The following is a 21,786-nucleotide window of genomic DNA, read 5'->3' on the forward strand; positions in this document are numbered from 1 at the left end:
TGGAGCCCATGATCTATAGGTCCATTAGGTTCCCCTACTAGCTCATATGGATTAAACTAAGAATAAATATGTTGAAGTAACTCGAATTGTTCGAATTAAGATAAGAGAGAGAAACCGACAAATATATAACATATAAGTCGGTAGAAATAAACTTTAAGTTTTTGTTTAAATATGATTCATGATTTAAATAAATATGAATATAGATTCATATTTAAAAGCTTGAAAAGTTTTTGAAACGGTCAAAGTTCTAAAAGTCAACTTGTTGACTTTTAACTTTGAGAAACAAAACTTTGACCGGGTTTATATTCAAATATAATTTAAATTTTAGAAAAATGAATGTGGATTCATACTCGAGAGGTTAGAATTAGTCAAGACAGGAAAATTAGTAAAAAGTCAAAAAGTTGACTTTTGACTAAGGAAAGTCAAAGTTTGACTTTGACTAAAATTGGTCAAATGACCAAAATACCCCTTTGACTAATTTCTTAATTACTAAATGTTAGTGGGCGATGTGGCAGTCGATTGTGAATTAAAGGCCACTAATTTCATTAAAGAGTTAATGAAAAGATTACGTGTTGAACATAATGAAATAAATTGCATGTAATTTGCATGTAAATTTCATATAAAGCTTCTCATTATCGAATGAGAAAGAGATGAGGTTTTCTCTGAAAAACAACACCGAAATGATACACTCCCCATCTCTCTCTATATTGTACTTTACAAAAACCAAGTCCCACAACTCCGTTCTTGGTCCTGAGCATAGTAGGTCAGCTTGGTGGTTGTCCTTGTTTGTGATATTCAAGCAGAGAAGGAAAAGAATTCAAAGAGGTAGCTCATAACTATAAAAGGTAAGTTCTTTGTTTACCTTTTAGGCTCCTCGCTTAGGACCATCGCATAGCATGTAGTTGTTAACTTCTAAATTGTTTAGATGCATATAGAGTAAAGCTTGATCTATATCTTCTGCTACAACATGTCTCTAATGTTTTTTCCATCACAGTGATGAATCAAGCTCCGAGGAAACGATCTCTACTTGGAAAGTAAAAAACATTTTGAAGAGTGTGATCTAAACAATCCTCATGAGTGATAGGTTTTCAAACAACATTTCACAAAACCTTTTTAAATAGTAACATAAACAATAAACGATAACATGAATACTTTAACTTCATAAACATTTAATAAATAGTAAATTAAATCCTTGTTTTTCCTCATCATAACCAAGTATCTACTTCTAGGAGGTGGTAAAGTGAACTCAATACCAACTCCAAACCTCAGAGGTTGGCATCCTCAATCCCAGATCCGGGATATGCCATAAATTAGGAAAATTTAATAAGTATAAAATCAAATTAGATATTATGTAATTTTATTAATTTTCTTTTTTCTAAAATAGTTAAAATGTGATATTAAAAGATTTTGTCCAAAATAAAATTTATTTGTTTTTCTTAAAATAATAAATCAAAAAATATTAATTTATCTTTTTCCTAAAATGATAAAAATAAGTCAAAATTGTAACGACCCAACTCCTTATACTAAGTGGAAGCCATTACTAATTTAAAAGATAAATAAATTTGTAAAGTTTGGAAAAATAAAATAAAACAAAAACCTTAAATTTTCATATAAAAGCATGGACAAATGTGATTAGAGACAAACATAAAAATGAAATCCTAACTTGGGCCCTATCTAAATTTTAAAGAGATAAAATGACAAATAAAGAATGAATTAAAACGTAAACATTAAGGTCTCAACTATCTCGTGAAGCGGAAGCATAAGATCCCTACACTACAAGAAATCTGGCCTTTAATGTCGGGTGGAAAAAATGAAAAATGGGCTTTAATGTCGGTTTTCAAAATGCGGACGTTTAATGTCGGTTTTAAACCGACATTAAAGAAGGATCTTTAATGTCGGTTTAAAACCGACATTAAAGCCCCTTTGTATTTTTTTTTATTTTTTTAATTTGGTAAAAAATCAAGTTTTCTCTCTCTTACTTTACCTTTTCTTTTTCCTTAAAAATTTATATATAAATTCTCCTCCTCTCTTCTTCCTCCTTATAACTTTGAAATCTTCTAACCCTAAATTCTGCAGCCACCAATCAAATTTTCTTGCAGATTCTTTTTTCCATCGATGATTTGAAGATTTACTATGGCCAGTAAAAGAGAAGGTCCGACGATCGGAATCGATTTGGAACCACGTACTCTTGCGTCGGTGTGTGGCAGCAGGATCGAGTTGAGATCATTGCCAACGATTAGGTTTGTAGATCTCGCTCCCGCTACTCATCTTTCAGATCTATAAGGTTTTTTTTTATCCTCTTTACCTTCCAACATAAAAATCAAGAACATTTTTATCATCACAAATTACGAAAAACAGGTTCATGAAGTAAAAGGAACAAAAGAAAATATAATTTATCGTTCTTGTCCGAATCAATAAATAAAATAGAAGAAAAATTGTTTAGGAAGATGCAGATGAACAAAGCGAAAAAGAAAAGAAAAATGTCGATTATAGTTTTATTGGCTGTAAGAAATATGCGAATATTAATACAATGGACAAACGAAATAGTAAACTGTCGAGGAGTCCTCTTCAATGTTAAAGACTCTATAGATGCCTATGGGCTAGGGTATAATTTGTTTCTTCAGATCTCTGATTATTTGTTTTCTTTGTGCAAACTAGTTAAATATATAAATTTCCTGTTTCATAACTTTTTTGGGGTTCAATCTTGAATATGTATATTTTTGTCTTGTTTCATTCCTTCAAGGAAACTTTACCAGAGAAAATTCGACTTACAACTATTATTAAGATTCTTAGTGCTAGTTTGTAGATGGCTTCTTACTTCCACGCAAAACCAGATTATGTATCTTTATTGACTGTAAACGCATTTAATTTTTGTGAGTGATTTCATGGGCTTCCTTTTAAGAGTTGGTAGGCTTTGCTGCGTGTATTGATGGCCTTTAGTCCAATTGCTTTGATATACTCCCAATTTGGTCAGGAAAAATACAAAATTTAGTATCATCTTGTATTTGTACTGTTTGGGTAAGTGCAAAGGCCTATTATGCATATCAAGTGTGTCAATTCTTGATAGAGATTATATGTCTTGAATTTTTCTTATAAGAACCTTTTTTAGTTAAAAGTTCAATTGTTGATCTAGCAGAAGATAAAATTATAAACATCTGAATATAGTGTTAGCTCATGGTTAAAAATTATAAACATCTGAATAAAATTATAAGAACCTTTTTTAGTTAAAAGTTCAAATGTTAGCTCATGGTTCAACTGGTCTATGCTAGAATCAGCCATAATCTAGTGATTCAAATGAATATATTTGGATATGTTCCATTAACCTAACTACTTTTCTATCTCAACTTATTTCACTTCAGACAAAAAGTTGCGGCTTGTGCTAAGATCTTTGTAGGAGATGGTGGCACAACCAGGGATATATCGATGAAAATAACACTGTGATTGACTATAATGGATTGCTTAACATTCACATGCTTGCATATTATAATTCGATATATAAGGGTGTTGCAACAGTAATGGTATCTTACTCAAGCTGGAATGGAGTGAGAATGCACGCCAACTGTGATCTTGTAACTGGCTTCCTCAAGAACAAGCTCAAGTTCAAGGTATTCAAAGAATTTAGATAAACTCAAGTGACATTCTTATGATCATATACTCAAATGGATCGTAGACAATCGTGCAAGCCCCTAATGAATGTTCTTTTGTTGGTTGTCTGTAGGGGTTTGTTATTTCCGATTGGCAAGGGATTGACAGGTCTTTTGTTATAAGATTTTGCATCATTTTGGCCAATTTCACTTCTTCTGCAGATGGAGTTGGCGTCTATGTTTGAGTACGATCTGAAGTAGTGGAGAAATAATATCTAACAATTTCCATTTAAACTTGACACATCACTCAAGCGGATAAGATCTAGAAAGGTCTGCCTTAATCAATTCACTAATTTGCAGAACCAACTAATGCAAATGATTTTGGGGTTACTTTGTAACAGAACCAACTAATGCAAGAATCTATTTCAATATTGCACAAAAAGGTGAATAACTTAGTTTTAGAGTAATTAATGTTTTGGCATCATTAATTATGCATACAGGACTATAATTTTTTATTTTCCATGGTGTAAAATTTGGTTCATAAAATGATTGTAGGAAAAGGCATTGCAAGAGGAGAACATGCAGCTAGCAAATAAGGTATAAAATTAATTATGTCCTATATAATTTAATATTGTTGAATTTTCAGTAAGCAATGAACGTTATAATACTACTGTAAATAAGATTATAAGAAATTCAGATGACTATTTATTTTAATGGTCCCTTCAAATCTTGAATTAAGTTTAGATTTAAACCTTTCTTTGACGGTTTGAACAATTATTGATTCAAAGCATCCAAAATCCAAAGAGGGATTTGTCTGTTCTTTCTGCGTTATTTCTGTCAAATTTGAATTAACTCTGTCTTATGATGCATGGTAGGAAAGGGGAAGACCTTTAATAACACTAGAGTGAAGCATAGAGTGAAGGGGTCGATTAATAGAAGAAGATGGGGTTTAGTATGGAAGTTAATCTAGTAGGAAAGACTCCTACCGTTGTTCATAAAGTGAATAGTAGGAAAGACTCCTACCGTTGTTCATAAAGTGTTCGTGATCTCAATCGAAAGATAGTAAGAGTTTTGAGCTACGCACCAATGTAAGTTTAGCAAACTCTGTTTTTAGTTTTAGAACAAGTAAGCATAATTGTTTAAACTAATGTAATTAGAGTTTTTTTAGTTCCAAATTTCTTCCTCTAGTATGTTTGTAATTTTTCAAAGTTGATGGCCACAGTTAAACTCTTGTGCGTGCCTCAAGGGAGTTTGTGATTATGCTTGGTAATTGATTGGAGACCACCTTCTGAAAAGCGGCCATCTTTTGCAATTATAAAATTTAGTATGCATGTTGGGGTTTGGGAATTGTTTATAATATTAATTGAGGACAAAAAAAGAAGTTAAGTTTGGGGGTTGTAATTCCATGGCATAAAATGCATGAATGTGAGCTTGTGTTGTGTGATGATGTATGATGATATGATCTACCGCACTCCATAATTTCTAATAGTCAAGGTTGGTTATGCTTTCCACTTTTTAGCCTTCTCTGCAATTTTAGTGCTTCAAACAGCTTTGCTATTCTAAATAAATGGTTTATTTGGATATTGTTTGTAGATAATTGAAGTCAAATTGGGTTGAAAGCTAAGCGAGTGTGCAGATGGCAAGGCAACCGTTGAAAATTGAAGATTGAGAAGGCGTTTAGGATTTCTAATTATTTAATTCTTGTATTAGGATATTTTTTCATCTACTTTTGAAGAATGTATATATAAACACAATATTAAGATTTTATTTTGTGTATTCAAATGTAAAAGACAAATATTTTAGTTTCTAAAATAATATGAATTTCATTGATTTGTGGCGTGAAAAAAATATTTATCTACATGGACCCAATGTCGATCCATAAAAAATGGACAATAATGCAATAATTAAATAAAAATAAATTTGTAAAAATGAACCCAAAAACTACGCTTTAATGTCGGTTTTAAACCGACATCAGAGTTCAACCGACATTAAAGGGCTTCAATAACACTATCAAAGATGTCGGTTGAAAACTGACATTAAAGACCTTTAATGTCGTTTTTAAACCGACATTAAAGAGGCCTTTAATGTCGTTTTTAAACCGACATTAAAGCCCAACCGACATTAAAGGCCTTTAATAACGCTCGCAAAGATGTCGGTTGCCAAGTGACATTAAAGCCCTTTAATGTCGGTTTTAAACCGACATTAAAGGTCAGATTTCTTCTAGTGCTATGGCTCGCCATGGTCACTTCTGGTCGCTCGCCAGCTTGCCCTTGCCCTTACCTCTACCTCTGCCTGAAAAAATGGAAATGGAAAGAGTGAGTACAAAATACTCAGTAAGGGACCCACTACTAGTGCCACTAGATGCCTGTTAACTTCCTATTACAGTCCTGAAGAGTGGTACCCCTGAACTGGCAAGTCCCCAAACACATGCAATCTGTGATCCCGTAGGAACAAGCTGGTCTTTGGTGAACCCAAGGGGACACTTAAGACGATTGGGCAGTGAGTGGTCCCTCAAATCACTCACATCATGTCTATGTCAATGTCAATGTGAGACTGGTAATCCCGTCAGAATACGCAGTCATCAGCGTGAGCGACCCCGTCGGGTCTCTCCATCATGTCTGTGTCATAATAGTGGTGATCCCGAAGGACACCCATGTGGGTACGACTCTAATAAGAAGCTAACATACACCCTACCCATAGCATGTACACAACATCTCATCAATCATATCATAACTTATCATAACATGTCATAATTACGTCAAATCATGCTATAACATATCAAACCATAACATATCATATCACGTCATTCTCAACCACAAAAACTATGTCATTAGGGCGAAGGCGATAGCGTCGACGTACTAATCACGCTAACCATAGCGTCACCGGTAAGCACAATTTCAATATCAGTCTCTCTCTCAATAACCTCGAGTTATATACTTAGCTATCAATCGTGTGTAACCATATATTCATACATGCGGTCTCTATAATATAATTCGGAGGTCTAGTAGGAGAATCTCTTACCTGGAGGTTGTTCAACAAGTTCTAGCAGTAAAATCACGCTCCCCAAGCAGCGAAAGTCCTAAATGGTTAGGAAACCACAATTTAATAATTTAACCCTCAAAGAATTTAGGTCCAAAAATCCACTTGAAATGACTTACCCAAGATCAAGGCCGAACTCGGTTTGGACTTAGTTGGACAAATTTCGAGCTCGGCTTCCAATTAACTAGTCAATTTAATCCAACAATTAACTTAGTTAGAGTCAAAATAATCTTAGCTGGATAAATTAAAACAAAAATCAAATCTACCGAGGCTTACCGAAAAATATGGGTCAAAATAGGGTTAAAAGGAGCTTGGCGGCTCCACTGGCTCGGCTGGAGAGAGGAACCAGCTGGTCGGCTCGGGACAAGTGAAGCGGCTGGGCTGGGACACGGTGCGGCTTGACAGGGGCACACGCGACTCACGCAGACGTGCGGCTTGACTACGGTGCAGGCGCGGCGCGCGTGCGACTCGATGCGGATGGGTGCCGGTGCGGCTCGGGTTGCGAAGAAGAGACGCGGGTCGGGTCGGCTTCACGCGGTATTGGAGTCGCTGTCGCTCGGCGATGGCTTGCAGGCGGAGGAGACACGGGTCGGGTTTCACGCGGCGATGGAGAAAGGACGGCTGGAGACGCGGGTCCGACGAGCGTTTCGCTCGGGTCGCAGGCGACTGGGTAGTTGATGCGGTTCGGCTGTGCAATGGAGGCGGCGGAGAGCGTCGGAGAGCGGCAAAGCTTCGCGGGCGACGCTTGGCTGGAGACGACGGACGGAGGGCTGCGACCGACGACAGCGGCGGAGTGGCGGCGGCTAGGGTTTTTTTTCTTTTCTTTCTCAAAGAAGGGGATGGTGGTTTGCATGCGTCCCAATGGTCTTTTTAAAGAGAAAAATAATAATAATATGCTTATTATTATTCTGCTTTTCTCTTTTCCTAATTTAATCAATTAAATCCACTTAATCTCTTTCTTATTTAAACCCAACAATCTCCATTATAAAAATCAAAATCAACCAATCACCTCAATCTTTTTCCTAAATAAATATCACCATTAGATATTTTCTTGGTGTCTAATAAAATCAAATGTTCATAAATCACTTAATTCAAAACATCCAAAATTTCAATAACTACACTTAAGATAATAAATTAAATTCCAAATTTTGGGGCATTGCAAAAGTTGATTTGATTTTTTTAAAATTATAGATATTCTTGTTAATGGTTTTATTTTCCATTTTAATAAAATATTTTTAAAATATTATCATAAGATTTTATATTATTACAAAATAAAATTCCTTTTTTTGTCTTTTAAAAAAGTAAATAAAATCTTAGCCAATATTACAATTACTATAGATTTTAAAGAATAATAAAAATAATTATAGGATGAAATTAGGTGGCTCCAAGAGGGCTGGGCTTCAGCCTCCTCACAACTTCGATTACAAGAATGAAGTCAAATGAGCTACCCTTGGCTTTCTTTGCTGGAATATTTTTAGTGTTTAACATGTCAAAAAAAGCAAGTCGTTTATGATAGTGATCCAATGGCAATCCACCCGCATTTCTAATGTCCATTAAGAGCACACGAGCTCGCTGCTTCCAATTATATTGGGACGATGGGTCATGTCCTCTATCAATATGTGGGTCTTATTGGGTTTTATGTCATAAAACTCGTAATTTGTGAATATTGAACTATTCTATTTTTTAATAAAGTTATTGTATTATTGTTCAATAAGTTGTTATTAAATAAAGAGATTTGCTTTTGATAAAAAACTCAAAGTCCAATAGACAAAGTTTCTTGACTAGATTATGATTACTTAGATTTTATGTAGAGACATACACATGGAGCAAGTTTGAGTCAAGTTGTCTTCGGTAGTGATTTTGGCACAGACGAAATCACTTGTTCACTAGCCAAAATCATTTTTACACAAAAATATGGTGTATGGCAACCTAAAGAAAGTGGTTTTAGAAAAATAAGAAATCACTCAAATTTGATTTTTGAAACATCTTCTCTCTAGTGATTGTGGAAAAGTGACTAACCAAGAATCACCAGCTTATTTTATATAGTTTTTAAAATACTAAAAATACCACTTTTTTTTGTACTTTAATAGTTTTAAAATTACTCTTGATATCAAACATAATGATTGAAAATCAATTTTAAGAATTTGTTACCAAACATAAATTTGATTGTTTAGAAATCATTTTTTACAAAATCAACTACACTTACATTTTTTTTTTTCTAAAATCACTACTCCAACTATCACTGCCAAACACACCCTAATAGTCTAAATGGTTCATAGTGTAAATAGTCACTTTTACATTATAACACTTTTAATTGATTAAAATTGACTATTTCGATTATTGATGACCTAGGTAACTCGAACTTAATCTGGAGCTAACTATTAACTCATGATCACATTGGATTATTCTAAGATATGCATAGGTGAGAGCAAGCATCTTACCAGCGTTAGCTCAATAGACCTCCCATTTTCAAGGATAAGATTGGGTGGATAGTTGGGAACATAGGATGCAAGACAAATTTCACTCATACTCGTTTTTAGGGTTAATAGATATATTGTTAAGTGCTGAGTAAAGGTCTTGAACAAATGAACCCGCCCTCTCATCGGCCCGACAGAGATTTGGTTTATAGGTTAAATCAATTGTTCATTAGAGGATCAGTTTGAGGCTTAAGGAACAAGATGTAATCTCGGGGGTAAAATGATAAATTAACCTAACCACGATTACAAACAACTTGTGAAGGGTCAACTTTACTAATTATAGTTATATCATGTGAATACAAATATATCTATAATAAGGAGAGTACAACTACGAGCTACAGTGGAAAGTTTCAATTAGTTAACGAATATTGATTAATGTGGTTCAAAAAGTTTAGCCAGTTAATTACGAATTTTTGAAGCTCATGATCCTAAAGTCCATTAGGACTCTTTTCTAATTTGTTATGGATTTAAACTCAGAATAGAAAGATCTAAAAATAAGATTATTTGAATATCTTGAGAAAATGAATCATTAATAATGTTGAATATGGTTAACAATTACACAAATCGAGAAAGAAATGATTTTCCTACATTTCAAGTACAAATTCTACTGCTCGGACTGCTAGACTTACTGCTATCAAGGCAATTTGATTTAGTTGTTAGAAGAAGTTGTTAAATACTTATAATGAGTTATTCGGAAGAATTTGTAAATATTATTTTGCTTTCCATTGTAGATGTTTTCCGTAAAACTAATCATAGTTTTGAAAATCATTTTTATTAATTGGGTTGCTTCTCAATTTTGTTTAATACTATTATAGGTTTTTGCTTGATAACTTTTTAACCTTTCAAGGTTAAGGGTCAGTTGGTGTCATTCTGAAGGCCGGAAGAGATATTAATTGACATCACATCATCTCTTGCATCCATAGTAGATTAGTGCTTGATGTTAATGAAAAATTGTTTAGAAAGTAGAAAATATTGTTTTATTTAAGATAGCATTCCACATTGTTAGCCTCTTTAAATACCCACACGTTCGATTGAGAGTTTAGGCCTCAAGGGACACCCATGTTTTGGACAGGGAAAGGAGACAGACAAAAGTTGCTTTGTAGATATCTCCACACGCACGCACCGCCGTCCATTCGTCCGATCAAGCAAGGCGAGGAATAAAATAATGTTTTTACTAAAAAATTATTTTGAAATCGGTTTTTTATCTTAATTAAGATTTTTCACTAATGTCCTAAGAGTTCATTTATTATCTTAATTAAGATTTTGTGTTTTTTAAGATCATTTAACCTCCAAATCAATATTAAATATAGTTGATTTTCAAAAATATATAATAAATATTACATTAATTATATTATATCAAATTTATTCTCTATTTTATAACTTTCATAATTATTATAATAAATAATCCACAATTATATTTGTATTTATTATTAGGATATTATTTATTGTAGATTTACTTTTAATATTGTATTAAGTTGAAGCTAATATGGTAATATTATATTTAATAATTTCAACAAATTCACTTTATTCAATTTCATCCTCAACTCAATATTAAATTTTCACAAACCTATTTTCTGAAATCGTCCAGCGTTACAATTTTCTTCGATCAGTTTTTCCATTGTTATTCTGATTTTGTTCTTCCCTTTTCCATCTCCTTCAAGTATTTTCGATGAGTATGAAATTTTTTTCATTCATATTTCTTTATCCTTCCTATTTATGTAAATTTTGTTACATATATTTCATGTTTAATTTTTCCCTGAAGTGTCTGTAAACTAAAAGTTCTCTAATATTCCTGTCATTTTTTTCATTTTTTTTTTGGTTTCTTAAATGTTCCGTCAACAATATATACTATTATATACCACTATATAATCTAATTCTCTTCTTTGATATATTAGATATATACACCTGCATATTTCTAATAATACATAAGTTGTGACACATATATAGTGATACAGTATACAATATATAATGAACTTATTTTTTAAGTTTCTGGACTTTGGATCATTTATTCCTTTTTAGAATCCATGGTGCACCCTGCAAACGTACAACACATAAAATATCATATAGTTTACATTATATATCATATATCATTAAGCATTAAGCATTACACACATAAGATATAATTAAGCAACAAACATATAATATTTCATATATGTTACAGTATATATATTAAATATCAGTAAGCATTAAACATTAAGCATCACACACAAAATATATCTTTAAGCGGCAGACACGTAGTATATACAATATATATAAAATATCATTAGCAATACTTTTTCCTAATTGTATTGATATAAATGTGTACTTTCACATATTGTAAAATTTATTACAAAATTAAAATAAAATGTAAAATACATACACATACATTGTTATATAATATATGTTAAATATATAGGGGTATATAATGATTTATTTAAATTAAAAAAAGTTTTAGTCACGGTAAGATTTTATAAATGAACTTCCATTATATGAAAATCAATGCAAATTTGATGAAATATAATAAATATATATCATAAATTATTAAATTAGGTGAAATATATGAAAAACAATGAAAAACGAAAGAATTAATGGACGAAGAGAGAGATTAGAAAGCGAGAGAGATATGAAGAATTTTTGAACAAAATCACGAAAAGAAAAAATAATTAAAGGATAATTTTGAATATAATATTATCATGATAGAATTAATCAGATATCATATCTATATAGGATATTTAATAAATATAAATCTTAATCCTCGTACATTTTTTTTTATTTCATTTTTCTAATTTTTAATATAATATTAATAACAAAGATGGGATGATCGTAAAATATGAGCCCGTATGGGACATTTATGGAAATTTTGAAAAGTTTTGGTTCTAGTAGTTAAAACCCCTGAACGCAATAACCAGAGAAATGTTATGAATTTGGAATCCAAAACTATAAAGCCCAACACGTAGTGACGCCAAAATTACCAAAATGCATGAGAGGGAGTCTTTGTGGGGGTGGTTGAATTGAGAGGAAAATTTGAGTAGAGGAAGGCTGTACCTTTTCTTATTTCTGCTGTGTGTGAATTTTTCTTGTTAAAAGAAGATGAAAAACTCAAGTTTTTCTTGGTGTTATTTCTATGTTTGTTTTTGACCATGGAACAACCATATATATCTAATATAGAAATAGAATCAAATACATGTATACATTATTTAAACACACAAAAATATAGTATAATTTAACATTTGTAGTCTTTTCTTTAATTTGATTACAAATTACACAACCACTGCAGTCTACAAAAGAAAAAGAAATGAAACACATATACCTACTCCATGATCTTTAATTTGAAGTTGATGAATAATATTGGGAAAACCTGGTTGAGTTAACATTGAAGCTGTGGGGTTTGACCTTAGAGGTGAAAGAGTGGCATAAGGTCTTCACCATCCAAATAAGAATGCTAGTTATGAACCATAGGCAAACAAGTCCGACGATCCCGAACCAACATATAACAGTTAAAGAAAATACATCGGAATTACTAAAATCTTCCTTTTCCGGAAAAGTCAAAAGATTAACCATTTTAACTCCAAGCAAATACCCAATTGCTAAGGATACCACTGCTATGCACATGTCTAACGTCAAGAGCCAACTACAAATCCTGTTTTTTAGCGGAAATCGACTAACGATCATTAAAATCACGCTCATTGATGCCAAGAATGACACTGTATTAACCCATAAGTATAAAGAGCACAGTAGTGGTTGTTGAAATCGCATTACTCCAGTTCCAGCTGGAAATAATACACTTGTGTTGTTCCGGAGGTAAGAATACTCCTCATATAAGCCAAAATCCTTGTACCATTCGCTAAAGCCATTTTTTGTAGTATTGGTGATACTCGAATAAATGAATGGAGTGTCTTGTTGCCAAACGCCACCTGGAGGATTCACTCCCCCTTGGAAAGTCACGGTCGCGATCACGGTAGCCACAAGCATCATTGTGCCTTGCACTTCTTGAACCCAATCCCCTCTGTACTTTAGTTTCTTCCTCCATACCTTCCATCGTCCTATTGGTCGCTTTTTGGTGCTCAATGATACCGATTCTCGTCTTTGCGTTTTGCGGTTTCTCGTCTTTGTGATCTTTTGTGATTCGAGTAATTTTTCTTTTATATCATTTGTTCTAGTTTTTGCTTCTGGAATCATGAGTAAATACCCTACCATCTACACAAGAAAAATAATTATGTAGGATATCAATTCAATATCTCAAATTATTTTGACTCAAGAACAGAAAGAAAATTGTTCTTTCTTTTCAGCGATGTTTATATAATAAACAAGAGAGATGTATACACATACAATTCATGTATCTACAAATCTGAATTTATTTCTAATAGTTGGTTAAGATTGAATGGATTTAATTTCTAATTACCTCAATTCGTCTTAACATTAAAGACAAATCCAAAATAGTATTTCCTTCATCATCCATTGCGTTGAGAAAGTCCTTATCAAATAATAATGTTTGAGCAATTAGCAGCTTCATTCCCTCCAAATGGTTACCTTCTACACATAAATGTAAAACAGTTTTACCATTATTGTTGTTCAACTTCATCAAAACAGATTGTGGCCTTGCTTTTATCAACAATTCCATCATTTCAATATTCTCGCTAATCACTGCGTAGTGAAGAGGAATGAGGCCACTAAGATCTTGAACCAAGCAAGCACTTGTGTTCTTCTCCAACAAAGCTCTAATAATCTCCATATCCCCATTATTTGAACAAGCTATGTGAAGTGGAGTTCTTTGGAAGGCATCAACTTCAGCAGCAAGTTGAGGGTTGTGATCCAAAAGCAACTGAGTGAATTCAAGGTGGCCATGAAAAACTGAGACGTGCAATAATGGAGTCTCAATTGTAATGGAAGATGTATAAATCAAAGCCTTATGAATGAGATCTGGATTGTCTTGAATGAGAGTTTTCAAGGTTTGTACACATCCAATCTTTGATGCCTCATAAAGCTTTCTTATAATATCTTCTTCCATGGATGACATTTCTATTATAACTTGGCTGTTTTGTGCATCAGAAGAATTGAAAAGTGATGTAATTTCTTGATGGTTCTCCTCCATTCTGATCTCTGTATCTTCTTGATTAATCTCACTGATCTATATATGAAACGATCAGTAAATAGAATGGATGAATTGGGAAGTTATTCTTGTTATCTTTTTGTTGGGTGAGCATATATATAATAATTGAGGGATTCACTTCATCACAAGTCTATGTTTGACTCCTAAAATTCTTTTTATTTTACCTCGTGTTAACTGTTAGAAGCATTACGAAGAAACTTAGTCATCTCATAGGTGAACTTAGTCGTAAAGTTGATAATTAAGCTTGTCCTACAAGAAAAATTTAAAGTCTCAGCCTACCAGCTTTGACCATCGTCTACCATAATTAATGGCATTTCATATTATGTTTGCTTAACCTTAGTTTTATAGATTATTAGTGTAACGATCCAACTCTTTATACTAAGTTGAGGTCGTTACTAAAAAACAATAACAAGATACACTTTCTTGAAAAGAGAAATACTAAATTTCCATTAAAAACATAATACTGAAACACTAATACATATACGCAGAAGCAAAACTGAGTCCACATATGGCATATTACGAATTCTTTCGCTCGCCAGCTTTCCTCTACATTTACCTTTGCACATAGAAAGAGTGATTATATACATATACTCAATAAGGGACCCACTACTAGTCCCACTTGGTGTCTGTTAACTTCCCATTAGAGTCCTGTAAAGAAGTACCCCTAAACTGGCACGTTTTTGAACACATGCAATCTAATGATCCCGTAGGAACACATCTGGTCTTCAGTGAACCCAAAGGAACACTTAGGAAAAAACTAGTCTTCGGTGAACTCAAAGAAACACCTAGGACAAACTAGTTTTCGGTAAATCCGAATGAACATTTAAGACAATCGGGTTGTAAATGATCCCATTGAACCACTCATAAACATATCATAATAGATTGGTGGTCCCGTCGAACCACACAATCATAAAAAAGTGGTGATCCCGAGGGACACCCATATGGATACGATCCTAATAGACAAAGTTAAAAAAACACTTCTCAATAGCATGTAGCACATCATAAACATTTAATAAATATTAATCATAACGTTCTTAATCGTGTGATTAATATATCATGTGTCATCATCAATGTAAATCAGTCATCATCATCCACATAATATCAGTCATTATTAATAACATCGCGTTATGCATTTTAGCTACCATTAATGCATAACCATAAATACATGTCACTACAAAAAATTGTGCTTTTAGTGGCGCACCAAAAACATCACTAAAACTCAAAAACACGTCACTAAAAGTATTAGCGACGCAAAATCGTTCGTCGCTAGGACTGTCGCTGATTCCGCGTCGTTAAAAGTTTTAGCGACGAAACAATTATGCGCCGCAAATGATATACTTTTAGTGATGTTTCCGCGTTAATAAAAGTAGGCGTTACTAAAAGCCTACTTTAGTAACATATATTATGTCACTATTTATTTTTTATAGTGACGTTTTACACTCGCCACTAAAGGTGAAGTTTTCGTGACAAATAATGTTGTTGGTAAAGGTTAATTTGGGACCATTACAAATATCTTTTGTGACATATTGATGTGCGTCACTAAAAATTCCAACATTTTTTGAAAAAAAACCAATGCTTTTTAAAAGTATTTTATTATATAAAAAATAATATTTAATTTATTATATAAAAACCTGTTATACAATCTCAAATATAATTATATTGCATATGTTTTGCATACCAACAATGATATACAACATGATCAACTCAAACAACACATAAACAAGAATTTAAGCTTTCTGTCAATTGAACCATTTATGTTTCTTCAATCAACTCAATCTTTGAAAAGAACTAACAAATTGCATATATATGCTTAAACATACATATAGTTGATCATTACAATACTAGTTGTTCAAGAAACACAAAATTAATTAAAGAAGCTTGAAACTCAATGACCTTGTATGAACTTGGTTTCAAATACAAACTTGGATTCCACAACCTAAAAGAAAATACAACAACATCAAGTTAAAAATAAGCAATCAATTAGAGAAAACTTAGAACAGATAAGCAATCACTGGAGTATTGAAGTAAATTACCAAAATATAAAGTATTAAAAATTAAGCCAATATAAAATGAAGTATATCCAACATATAGTTTCATAAGTCTCTGGAAAGAAATTGTGACAACACCTCATCAAATAACACTCAGTTCGCATTCAAGTCGTGGTACAATGGACGTTTCTGAGAGCTACAATAGTCTAATGCTTTTAGCAATATATAAAGCAACTCTTAATCTCATAGCACACCCAATGGTCTGATTCTCCCCTATAAATGTTGAACTGTAAGAGGAGAAAAACAAAGTAGTTTACCTTTCTTTTAATAGCATTACACGATCATCGCTTGAAAGATTCCTCCTTCCTAGCCATCGAACAAAGGCTGGCAATAAGTCTTAGGCAACACAACATATGTTCTATTGAATTCAACATTTTAGAACAAACTAAAGTTTCAAGTTTTATTTATAGTTTGTTTACGCTATGACTATCATGCGATTATTATACAACTCAATAGAAACCATAAACAAAAGATCAATAGAAAATCAACCAAATGCTTCATTAAGGAATTTCATCAAACACAATGTAAGCTATCAATATGGGTAATGTTGATACCTTTAAAGAATTACAAATAGTTAAAATGACTAAAAATAAGCAAAAGATAAATGAAGAGTGTTGAACAATACTTGAATTTTGTAATATATGTTCATAGGCCCATCTTGAAAATCAAAACTAGCCAATTAACATTCATTCTAAGGTCTTTGAATATCAACCAAGAATGATGTTTAGCAAGAAAACTTTGAAAGACTAACAAACAAACCAATTCACAAAAAAATGAAACAAAAAGCACATGTTTTCCACTTTAAATCAAGTCAGGAGTAGCTTTGGGTAATCTAGTTGGCTCAAATTTGATGAAAATTTGAAGTGCAGCATATTATTTACAAGTGTAACTTCCATAAAAGAAATAATTATAGTCAATGGCGTAGCTTTTACTGTACTCTAATCAATTCTTAGGTCATTCCATAAAGGAATATGTGAAGGTCATTCTGTAGAAGCTTCACTTAAAACGCTTACAACGTCAAAAACACACAAAGAAACAACAAACATTATAAATAGCCTTATTCTAACCGATTCCTAGCTTTACTTTACTCTATTAAGGGAATACACATTAACCACAACCACAACTACACATTAACCACAATGAGAAAGAATTTGGGCTTTTTCTTCATGAAATGAACAAGGAAACAGAAGCAATATATTTCATAGTCTTATTAAGTCTACTCCTTTCATTTGAAAGGACACTAATACCAACCAAAGCTCAAAACCTATAAACAATCCATAATTTTCAAACAAGCAACGTTTATTGGACAACAACACCTCAAAAGGCACAACCTAACCTCCAAACACCATGGATAAACATCATATTGCATCAATACTTAATGGGTTATCAAGTAATATAATCAATAAAAACAAACATGTATGATATTGAATTATTATCCAAACCACAACTTTCATCAAACCACAGTGTTATAATTAGTTCAATAAGCCATCTTTTATGAATACAAAAGCTAGTGAAAATAGTTTCAAAAGGAGAAGTAAAAAGGAGAAAAAACTTGAACAGAGCTTGAGGTTGAGAACAGACCTTGAGGTTAAGGAGAAAGAAAACTTAAAATGTGGTAGGTCGCCAACCGAAAGAGAAGAAACTTTTTCGTGGTCGTGGGTTACCGGCCAAAATGAAAATGGTCGTGGGTGAAAGAAAACCTTTGTGGTTGTGGGTCATCGACGGAAACGGTTGTGGGTCGTCGTCTGAAGCTTTCAATGTATGGCCATCTGAAACAGTGGAGATGTGGCCAATGGAAAAGAGGGTTTTTCCGTCGTCATGGGTCATTGGTTGAATCAGTTAGGGTCACCAATCGAAAAGTCGTGGGTCATCGGCTGAATCAATGATGGGTCGCCGTCGATTTGTGGCCAACCGGTGGAGATGGAGAAAATTGGGGTTGGGGTTTTTTGGGAGGGGTTTTCGTGAGGATGGTAGAGAGAAAGGGGAAGATAAAAAAGGAATATATATTTAATAAATTTTTTAATGAAAAGTTGAAGGGAAATTGAAAGTGAAGGGCGAAATTTTGTAAAGATTTAGCAACATTTAAGTTTGTTGCTAAAATTATTTAATTTTTAGTAACGTTATTGTTGTGTGTTACTAATTCTTTTAGTGACACGAATTAAAAATGTGTCGCTAATAATAATCTTTTGCGACATATTCTTTTTGCGTCGCTATAAACAGACTTTTACTTACAAAAATTACTTGCGCCACTAAAACTTTGTCACTGAATAGTAAATTTCTTGTAGTGTGTGGTCCCTTAAATTCAGTTCGAATGTCTAAAAGAAAAATCTTTTACCTAGAGATTTTAACCAAACAAAATTCTCTCTAGTTGACAGTAAAAATTCTCAAATTAATTTGATCCTAATCATAAAAGAAAATTTCAATATCTTAATTAATAAAATTAGCAAAGGCATATTATCCAATAATTCTCCCAAATTAATTAACTTCCAAAAAAATTAAGATATAAACCAATTCAACTTGATTGAGAAAAATCTAATATTAAATCTTCAAAAAATTAGCCAAGTGAACTTTTAAAGAAATCTCAATTACATCCAAAATTAAATTAACAAACTATTAATTTAGTTCCCTTAGCTTACCAAAGTTCCTTGGATGGAAGTTGAAAATTTCTCTTAACCTTGATGAAAAAATTCATCACTTAAATCTTTACGTTTTGCTAAAGAGCCAATTATAATCAAAACTAATGAGGCGGCAATAGCATAGGGTTATCTTAGTGAAGAAGATGAAGAACATTTTTCTTTTTTTTTTTTTCTTTTCAACTTAAGCATTCCAATGCTATTTATAAACCCAAATAATAACAATAATATTTTTTATTATTATTTCCTTTTCCTTTTAATATATATATAACACCAAAATAGACATATATTTTTATTCTCATTATCTTTCTTCAGTAAATTCTTTAAATGCACAAAATCTTAGGCATTTATAACCATTAATAATAATAATAATAATAATAATAATACTTCTTTATTATAATTATTATTCTCTCATCAAAATATAACATATATATTTATTTAAACCATCATTCTCTCTTCTAAATAAATATATCATCTTTTCTCGTCCAATCAAATCAACCATCTCTCTCCTAGATTATCTTATTTTCTAAACAATTAGAATTATATTCCGTCATATAACTAACTTTACTTTTCCATATTAATTATTTATACAAAACCAAATAATTAATATCATATTTTACCAAAAATCCAAATTATTAATTAAATATATATGCCCATATAGATACTCCATTAAATCAAATTCCACCGAAACCAATTTTTTCCTTCAAGATCTCAAATTAACTTAAGTCCTCGATAATCGATAATGTCCTTTAGTTAATTCTAAAGTAAATAACGAAAGGAATAGCTAAGTATATTGCAAAAGTAGATAACACAGACAGCTTTAGTAACCCAGTCTGACAAATATCACCTACGTTAGGGGAGCTTCGTAGCTCAGATAAGAAATATTATTAAGATTCAAAGTTGTCAATATAAATCAATACAATAAGGAACATTCTTCTTATGTATATGATTATCTTTAAATACAACATAACATAAAAGATTCAGGCTCCTCTAAATTTATGGATGAATCTTCTTGAAGATAAACTCAGGCTCCTCCTAAATTCATTGATCGCAGTTCAACCATTTCAGTCTTCTTTCATATTTCTTATCAACTCGTACACAGTAAGATCACCCAAAAGAATGCTTTCAAATTGAATGTTCAATAATGCCCACGACAAACCAAGCATATAACCACTTTATCAAATCTTCGAGACCTTCTTTAAAAGATATAGATAAAAGGTTCTTATTTATAAGGAAAATATTTTATCTTTTAAAACAAATATCTTTTTAACCTCTTTTTTAAATAATCTTTAAATAATAAAAAGAATCTCATTAATTGTTTTTGACAAAAATCTCAAACATATACCTTAGAAGATTTTATCAACATGTTCACAAATATTCTAACCAATATATGAAATATAAATGTAGTTAAATAGATGTTGTACACCATTGGAAAGTTTGTATGCTCATGTTTAATATAAATCACATAGTATATATTATAAATGAAAAAATTACTTCATTTGACACTTGTTATGCCACAAATTTTATGTCCTTAAAGCCCTTATCAAGATAGGCTATTTAATGACACTAAGAAAAAAGCGTCGTTCAATTTGTGTAGATGACAGCAATATATTGTGTCAAGAAATATTATCATCTGAAAGTAGCATTTTTCCCCAAGCACAATTTAGATATAAGATTACTGCTGGTTCTGAATCGAAGAATTATTAATAGAAGTGTGAAATCTATCTGATTTTGTCGATTCAATTAATCTAAGAGAATATGGAAACATCAATGTTTCATGTTGTTGTTTTGTTAGACAAGAATTGTAACTCAACCCCTTATACTAAGTCGAAGCCATTACTAATTAAAAAGGATAAATAAGTTTGTAAAGTTTTAAAAATAGAATAAGACAAAAACCTCGAATTTTGAAAAAAAAAATAAACAAGGAAAATGTGAAATAAGTATAAAATAAAGTCCTAACTCGAGCCCTATCTAGTTTTAAAGAAATAAATTAACCAATAAAGAATGAACTGAAAATGCAATACTAAAATCCAAATTTTGACATAAGCAGAACCAAGTGTATCCCTATGGCCCGCCACGATCACTTCTAGTCACTCGCCAGCTTGCCTCTGCCTGAAAAATGAAAATGAAAAGCATGAGCATAAAAATACTCAGTAAGGGACCCACTACTAGTCCCACTAGATGCCTATTAACTTCCTATTAGAGTTCTGAAAAGTGGTACCCCTGAACTCGCCGTCCCCGAACACGTGCAATCTGTGTCCCCGTAGGAACAAGCTGGTCTTTGGTGATTCCCAAGGGAATACCTAAGACGATCGAGCTGTGACTAGTCCCGTCGGATCACTCACGTCATGTCTATGTCAATGTCAATGTCAATGTCAGACTGGTAATCCCGTCAGACTACGCAGTCATAAGTGTGAGCGACCCCGTCGGGTCTCTCCATCATGTCTGTGTCATAATAGTGGTGATCTCAAAGGACACCCATATAGGTACGACTCTAATAAGAAGCTAACATACACCCTACACATAGCATGTACATAACATCTCATCGATCACATCATAACTTATCATACATGTGATAATTACGTAAATTCATGCTATAACATATCAAACCATAACGTACCAACCCTAACATATAGTATCACGTCATCCTCAACTACAACTATGTCGTTAGAACGAAGGCGGTAGTATCGACATACTATTCACGCTAACCATAGAGTCAATCGGCAGACACAATTTCAATATCAGTCTCTCTCTCTCAACGACCTTGAGTTAGGTACTTAGCTACCATTCATACGTAACCATAAATTCAAACATGCGGTCTCTTTAATGTAAATCAAAGGTCTAGTAGGAGAAACTCTTACCTGGAGGTTACTCAACAAGTTCTAGCAGTAACAACACGCTCCCCAAGCGGCAAAA

At 32.5% G+C, this 21,786-nt stretch overlaps 1 protein-coding gene and 1 long non-coding RNA gene across 4 annotated transcripts; one reads left to right on the plus strand and one right to left on the minus strand.

Annotated features, from left to right (window-relative positions):
• The first annotated feature begins 2,158 nt into the window (after nucleotides 1-2,158).
• LOC107992291 (uncharacterized) lies at nucleotides 2,159-5,008 on the plus strand. Of its 3 annotated transcripts, none has more exons than XR_007819857.1 (5): nucleotides 2,159-2,240; nucleotides 3,360-3,605; nucleotides 3,719-4,027; nucleotides 4,140-4,181; nucleotides 4,460-5,008. It is a non-coding gene; the product is annotated as an uncharacterized LOC107992291 (long non-coding RNA). The 3 variants fall into 3 exon arrangements; XR_007819856.1 differs by having other exon boundaries at nucleotides 2,170-2,284; XR_007819858.1 differs by lacking the exon at nucleotides 2,159-2,240 and having other exon boundaries at nucleotides 3,127-3,605; nucleotides 4,460-4,672; nucleotides 4,807-5,008.
• A 7,285-nt stretch (nucleotides 5,009-12,293) lies between these two features.
• Nucleotides 12,294-14,259, minus strand: LOC103490026 (uncharacterized). Its single transcript, XM_008449390.3, has 2 exons — nucleotides 13,482-14,259; nucleotides 12,294-13,276 (listed from the first exon to the last, which is right to left on the minus strand). The coding sequence occupies exons 1-2, from the start codon at nucleotides 14,169-14,171 to the stop codon at nucleotides 12,404-12,406; spliced, it is 1,563 nt and encodes a 520-aa protein (XP_008447612.2). The 5' UTR covers nucleotides 14,172-14,259; the 3' UTR covers nucleotides 12,294-12,403.
• Between the last annotated feature and the right edge of the window lie 7,527 nt (nucleotides 14,260-21,786).

The sequence above is a fragment of the Cucumis melo genome, chromosome 4, assembly GCF_025177605.1.
Source record: "Cucumis melo cultivar AY chromosome 4, USDA_Cmelo_AY_1.0, whole genome shotgun sequence".
Lineage (NCBI taxonomy): Eukaryota > Viridiplantae > Streptophyta > Magnoliopsida > Cucurbitales > Cucurbitaceae > Cucumis > Cucumis melo.

Coding starts and splice junctions, on each gene's coding strand:
- LOC103490026 (XM_008449390.3), bottom strand. CDS start 14,171: ATGGAGGAGAACCATCAAGAAATTACATCACTTTTCAATTCTTCTGAT. Junction 13,277..13,481: donor TAATGTTAAGACGAATTGAG/GTAATTAGAAAT, acceptor TTTCTTGTGTAG/ATGGTAGGGTATTTACTCAT.